Raw genomic sequence first — 6,666 nt, 5'->3', positions numbered from 1 at the left:
ATTCCAGGAATCTGCGACAGTAATTGACTAGATAATTACCTTCTAAACTTATTCCACAGAAAATGTGATAGTGGGTTTTTCCATTTTGTACTAAGATCCAAGTGGCGTATTCAAAATTCTTAACAGTTCACTAAAAGTAGGTACTTCAGTTGCAAGGTGCAGTTTATTGTGTATACTAGTGTTATGGAAAATGGAAATAAACGCCGAAAAATTGGTCCTTTAACAGTTAATGAAAAAACATTAATATTTAATTGTTTTAAATCATTTACAGACAAACGTTTATGTGAAAGTGTTGATGAGACCGTTGAGTTAGTTAGCAGTACACTTGGTGTTGGGAAATCTATGATTTACAGAGTTATTAAAGAAGAGAAATGTGGTAGTTTTCAAATGCCACGTAATGCTCCAGGGAAACCAAAATTTCAAATAGAATATCATTTTAAAGAAGGACTTCGACGGAAAGTGCATGAATTCTTCTTTAGACAAGAATTTCCAACATTGGATAAAGTTCTTGTCTCAGTTCGAGATGATAAGGATTACCCAGAAATGAGTCGAAGTACGTTATGGAAACTTTTAAAAGAAATAGGCTTCCGCTGGAAAAAGAATCCCAGAAAGTCTATTTTATTAGAAAGAAGCGATATTGTCATATTTTCCCACCATCAGGAAAGGGACGCAGGCTGATAATAGTACACATTGGCAGTTCAGACGGTTTTGTTGAAGGTGGTTTATTAACTTTTGAATCAACTCGTACCGGTGACTACCATGAAGACATGAACGCTGATGTCTTTCAAGAATGGTTCGAACAAATGATAGATCTTCTTCCTAAGAACTGTGTAATAGTAATGGATAATGCAAGTTATCACTCCAGACTTATAGAAGGACTGCCCACAACCAAGTGGTTAAAAAAAGACTTGCAGAATTGGCTGAGTTCAAAAAATATTACGTACCATCCCGGATCTATAAGAAAGGAACTTTATTCGTTGTGTGCCCTTCATAAAGAAAAATTTAAAAAATACGAAATTGATGAAATTTCTAAAAATCGTGGAATGACAGTACTTAGATCCCCACCATATCATTGTGAATTAAACCCGATTGAACTGGTATGGGCCCAGATAAAGAGTGAAGTTTCAAGAAAAAATACCACTTTTAAAATTCATGATGTTAAATAGTTGTTTTTGGAGGCCGTAAATAATGTAAAACCTGAAAACTGGGAAAAGGCAGTAAATCACACTATTAAAGAAGAGGAAAAAATGTGGAAGCTGGACAATATTACTGATATAATGATCGAGCTAGTTATTATAAATTTTGGTTCTGAAAGTTCATCTTCTGAATCTGATTTGGATTTGTAGCAAGTAGCTGTAAGTTTTATATTAATATTTTTATTCATCTATTTAACATACCTTAGACGGTTTTAAAAATTCTTTTTCTCTTTTGTAATTTTTAAAAATTAAATAAAAATGTGAATTTTTTAAAACCCTTTTTAATGTAGGCCAGTCAGTTCTAATATAGTGTGTGATAAAAGAGGCCACTTTTGTTTACATACACATAACACATAATACTTTATAACACTGAAATAATTCATTTATTTTTTACAATTATTCAAAGTAATTTTTCAATTAATCTTGAGCACGCCCATGGAGTGGTCAGAGGTACCAGTTAAAATTATGCTAATTACTCTCTCGTTCATAAAAATAAACTATACCAAAAGTAAATGTTACCCTTACAGTTTTAAATGGGAAGGGTGGTTAAGTGACATATCAGAAATAGGCTTTATTGTCACTGAAAATTGTACAATTTTATGGACAAAGCTTACAAAAACTCAAAAAAATAACAATAACAATTAAAATTTGCTAAAAATACAACATAAATCGTCAATATCACAAAATAAAAGATAATAAAATATACAATCCATAATTGCAAATTGCATAATAAAACCTTACGAACTTGTTTACGAATAAGTTTAAGTTGCTGCATGTGATACCCAAATATATATAAACATATTTTAGTTGCTTGTACCTAAACGTACTGTAATTTCTTAGTTATTCGTTAAGAAACTCTTCGACTGAATAATATGGTCTATCAGATAGATAGGCTTTTGTCAATTTACGGAACTTAAGGAAAGAAGTTGTAGATTTAAGTTACAAAAGGAGATGGTTGTATAATTTTTTGCCGAAAATAATATAGATTTAGACATCAAAGGTTGAATTTCTGGTGGAGTAGTCATGATTAGATTTTCTGGAAAAACATGTAGGTGTTTACGAATTAAGCAAACAGTTTCTAGAATATATAAAGAGGCAAGAGTTAAAATGCTGTGATTTTTAAAGTAGCTTCTGCAATGTGTTATTCTAGAGGCCAAAAAGATACCGTATTGCTCTTTTTTTTGTAATTTAAAAATAACATCAGATTGGGCCTATGTAGTAGAACCCCAAAAAGAAAGGCAATATCTAAGATGAGACTCGAACAAAGAAAATATGTTATTTTGGAAGATGGTAAATTAATTTCCTTTAAAACAGATCTTATTGCATAGCAGGCTGAGGCTAGTTTCTTACTTAACAATTCGATATGAATGGACCCTTCAAAGTTGTCTATAAAAATATAGTTGGCTGATCTAGCTGTTATTTTGGGTTATTCAATCAACGCTGTTATTAAGAAGCAAATGTTGAAGAGCTTCTTTATAGGATAATGCTACTGTTTTATCCACGTTAAAAGAGAGTAAAGTAAAGTCGGGCCAGGTTTTTATTTTAAGTAGATCAGAAGTTATAATTGCATGAAAAATTGCAATATTACAGTTCCTCCAGGTAATACTGCTATCATCAGCAAAAAGAAAAAAAATTTCCATCGATTTTTAAGTTAGTAATGTCATTTATGAAGATAAGGAAAAGTAGAAGACCAGTACTAAATCTTGTGGTACTTCAGATAAATACAATGCTTTTGTGTCTAAAATCAGTATCATTTGCTCTAACTAGTTGTTTCCTATTCCTCAACTTAGATTAGGACCAATTCAAAGAAATACCTCAAAGAAAAGCTTTGGCATTGTCACAAAAAACAGAGGCTGTATAAAGATTATTGTTTAGTGCTTGATAGACGTCATCTAGTACAGAAAACGTAGCATCGCTGGTACATTTATTAGATAAAAGCCGAACTGACTTTGTGATAAAATGTTGTATTCAAAAGTGAAGTTATTAAGAAGGCTAAAGTTAAGAGCCAAGCCAATATTAATCACGTGGGAAAACAAGTTATGGCGCGAAAAAGGACAAGAATGCGTTGTTTACGTCGTTACGTGACTTTGATGACAAAAACTCACAAGACTCATACTTACAAAATATGATCGAAGTAACTCCCATTAAGAGAATGAGAAAATTTCAGAATGCTATTAAACGTATTGAGAGACCCAATAATTTTTTGTTTCATGTTTGTTTAAAAGGAGTACGTAATCAAGTATGTAAGAAAGCTTTTTTAAGTTTATATGGTGTTGGTGAAAAGCATGTCAGAAGATTATGTCACCTACTAGTGACTGGATCCACTCCAAGAGATAATAGAGGTAAATCTGTTAAATTTAAGCATAAATTAATACCAGATGAATTGTGCTTTCAAATACGTGAGCACATACAATCGTTTGATGTAAAGGAAGTCCATTATGGTAATATATTAAAAAAAGTATTTACCTGCTACTTTGGATGTCAAACAAATGCATAAAATGTTTATCGAAAAATGTCCGGAATCTAAAGTGAAATACAGTTTTTATTTGAAGTATTTTCATGAAAATTTTACATACCGTAGAATGGGGTGACTTTGATTCTATAAGGTGACTTTGATAAAACATGAATATTTTGTTTCAAGAGAGTATACAACCCAAATGTTTCGTCCGTTATGGTGGTTGTCTGAACTTGATTTCAGTGCACATGTTGATTCACTATAGCAGAAGGTGTTTGTGGCCAATATCAAAAGTATACGGTTGTAAATTTACCATTGAAGTTTTTGTTTGAATTTGAAGATTTTATATTGTGTTACTAAATTTAAAAATACAGCTCTTACAATAGAATTGCAGGTAATTTTGTGTATGTTGCCTTAATGTAGGTCTAGTTGTCACTATTTTAAAATATTTAACCTAACTTATTTCCGTAACTACTCCATGAAATTAAATGATTTCTTATCCGGGGTCACTTTGATACATTTTTCGGGGTGACTTTGATACTTTATTTCTTTTTATAGTTTGCTTAATAAAACTTCAAACCGTTAATTATTTTCAGGATTTCGTCATTATCTGCATGAAAAGAAAAAATGCCGCGAGTTTATAAACGAAAGTTGGGATCAAGAAGCTACAAGAACTTCTCTGACGAAACTCTTGAACATGCTCTGCTTCAAATAGTAAACGGAAACTTGTCTGTTAAAGCCGCTTCAGAAAGATTTAAAATTCCGTATGGTACTTTATATAATAAATACAAAGGGAAGCATGTGAAGAAGCCAGGGGGCCAAACTGCGTTGACGGAGCTGGAGGAAAAATCAATCGTGTCCTGCATTGTCAAATGTGCAGATTGGGGATTTCCATTATCGACGCTAGATGTACAACTTTTCACTAAGAGTTATTTAGAAAGAACTGGAAGAATTATCTCTAAATTAAAAACGGGGTAAGTCCTGGTAACGACTGGGTAAAACTTTTTTTAGAGAGACATAGTCAGCAAATCTCTGAACGACTTGCGTCTAACATTACTAGAGCTCGGGCAGGTGTCACAAAAGAAACGATAGAATCATATTTCAATAATTTAAGAACAACTCTCTCAAATTGCCCTCACACGTTTTCAATTACGATGAAACCAACGTTAGTGATGATCCGGGGAAAAGAAGATTGCTTTATAGAAGAGGGACCAAATATCTAGAACAAATCACTAATCATAGTAAAGCCGCCACATCAATAATGATGTGCGGTGCTGCTGATGGTACACTACTCCCTCCTTATATAATATATTGCAGCGAACATATGTGGGATGCATGGACATTAGGAGGTCCACAGGGCTCTCCTTGTTGTAGTAGTGGATGTTGCGCAAGAGGAGCTAGATATAACCGAACAAAAAATGGGTGGATGGAGGTAACTTGTTTTACAGACTGGTTTGAGACCATATTATTACCCCACGCAAGACGGCTGGAAGGTAAAAAAGTTATGATCGGCGACAACTTGGCGTCTCACTTTTCAGATCATGTTTTAGAATTGTGTGAATTGCACAATATTGAATTTGCGTGCCTTCCCAGTAATTCAACACACATATGCCAGCCTTTGGATGTGTCTTTTTTTAAACCCATGAAAGTCTCTTGGCGAAAAGTTTTGACGGAATTTAAATTGCGACACCCAAAAATTACTGGTGTACCTAAAGATCAATTTCCGTCGTTATTAAAAAAATGCTTGGAATTAATGGATCAGACAATTGCAAAAACTGAGTACAAATGTGGAGATTGTGAAAAAAGTGCAATTAAGAGAGTTTTGAAGAATGGGTTCGAGGCTTGTGGCATGGTCCCTTTCGATCTAAATAAAGTCTTGAGTAAGATTACACCAATCAAACATGATGTTGATTATGTAGAACCTCTGATTAACGACAGCCTCACAGACTATCTGATGAATAAGAAGTCCGAGATAGAAGTTACTAAACGGCAAAGTAAAAAATAACTTCATATCCAACCTGGTAAAAGTGTAAGTCGACATATAACGGCAGATGACAGCTCCTCCGATAGCGATTTAAACAGCTATAATAGTGAAAGCGAAAATGAAATTGAAAATGAAGATTCTGTGGAGGACCAATCATATGAAGATGAGATGAATACAAAACCCTCCCTTGCTGAATTGAATGTTGGAACTTACGTGCTTGTAAAAATTATGTCAGGTAAACAAAAATGTAAAAATTACGTATATGCCGGAAGGATACAAGAGAAATTACCTTTTGACGAATACGAACTCATTGGACTTAAATCACTGGATGAGACCCATAAACATTTTAAAGTTGTAGAGACCGACGTTTTTAACGCTCCTTTCGATGATATCTTAGCAATTCTGAAGACCCCATCGGTTGAAACAAATGAAACAGCAACTACATGTACATTTCCTGGCAGAGTTGATGTTAAAGAAAAATAACTTTGATTTTGTTTCCGTTCAAAATACATTCTTTTGGCTTTTTTTACTATTTTATACTGTTTTACTAATTTGCTAAAATGTTTTTTACCTGAATAAAGTATTAGCTACCTGTAAAATTATTTATTATATACTAATTATTGTGCCTATAGCAGCTGTCAAAGTTACCCCAAAAATTAAAATTGAAATATCTAAAAATTGGCTTGATCGATTTAAAAATGGGTTGACATTGACACCATTACAGCTTTTATGCATCGTCCAAGCTATTTTAAAATAGGGTATCAAAGTGACCCCACATCAATGGGTGATTTTGATATACCATTACTTATTTTTTTTGAGAAAATCCTTAATTTAAAGATATATATACTAACAGTATAAATTACATAAACATAAGATGCATCCCAATGGACATTTTTCCACATTTTTGGGATCACCCATTCAAAAGTTACGTAAGAAAATATAAAAAAAATTAACAAAGTCACCCCGTTCTACGGTACTCTTTTGGTCGTTCTCAAGTTGATGTATGTTCTGCTTGTGAAGAACTTGGCCAG

At 33.1% G+C, this 6,666-nt stretch overlaps 1 protein-coding gene across 1 annotated transcript; it reads left to right on the top strand.

Annotated features, from left to right (window-relative positions):
- Positions 1–4,912: 4,912 nt before the first annotated feature.
- Positions 4,913–5,656, top strand: LOC140438593 (uncharacterized). The gene has a single exon (XM_072528255.1). The coding sequence runs from the start codon at positions 4,913–4,915 to the stop codon at positions 5,654–5,656; it is 744 nt and encodes a 247-aa protein (XP_072384356.1).
- Positions 5,657–6,666: the final 1,010 nt, after the last annotated feature.

This window comes from Diabrotica undecimpunctata, chromosome 4 (genome assembly GCF_040954645.1).
Source record: "Diabrotica undecimpunctata isolate CICGRU chromosome 4, icDiaUnde3, whole genome shotgun sequence".
NCBI lineage: Eukaryota > Metazoa > Arthropoda > Insecta > Coleoptera > Chrysomelidae > Diabrotica > Diabrotica undecimpunctata.
Note: the sequence above shows the minus strand (reverse complement) of the source record. Positions and strands in the feature narration are given on the sequence as shown.

Bases quoted from the DNA above. Each gene is read 5' to 3' on its own strand.
- LOC140438593 (XM_072528255.1), top strand. From the start codon at position 4,913: ATGATGTGCGGTGCTGCTGATGGTACACTACTCCCTCCTTATATAATA.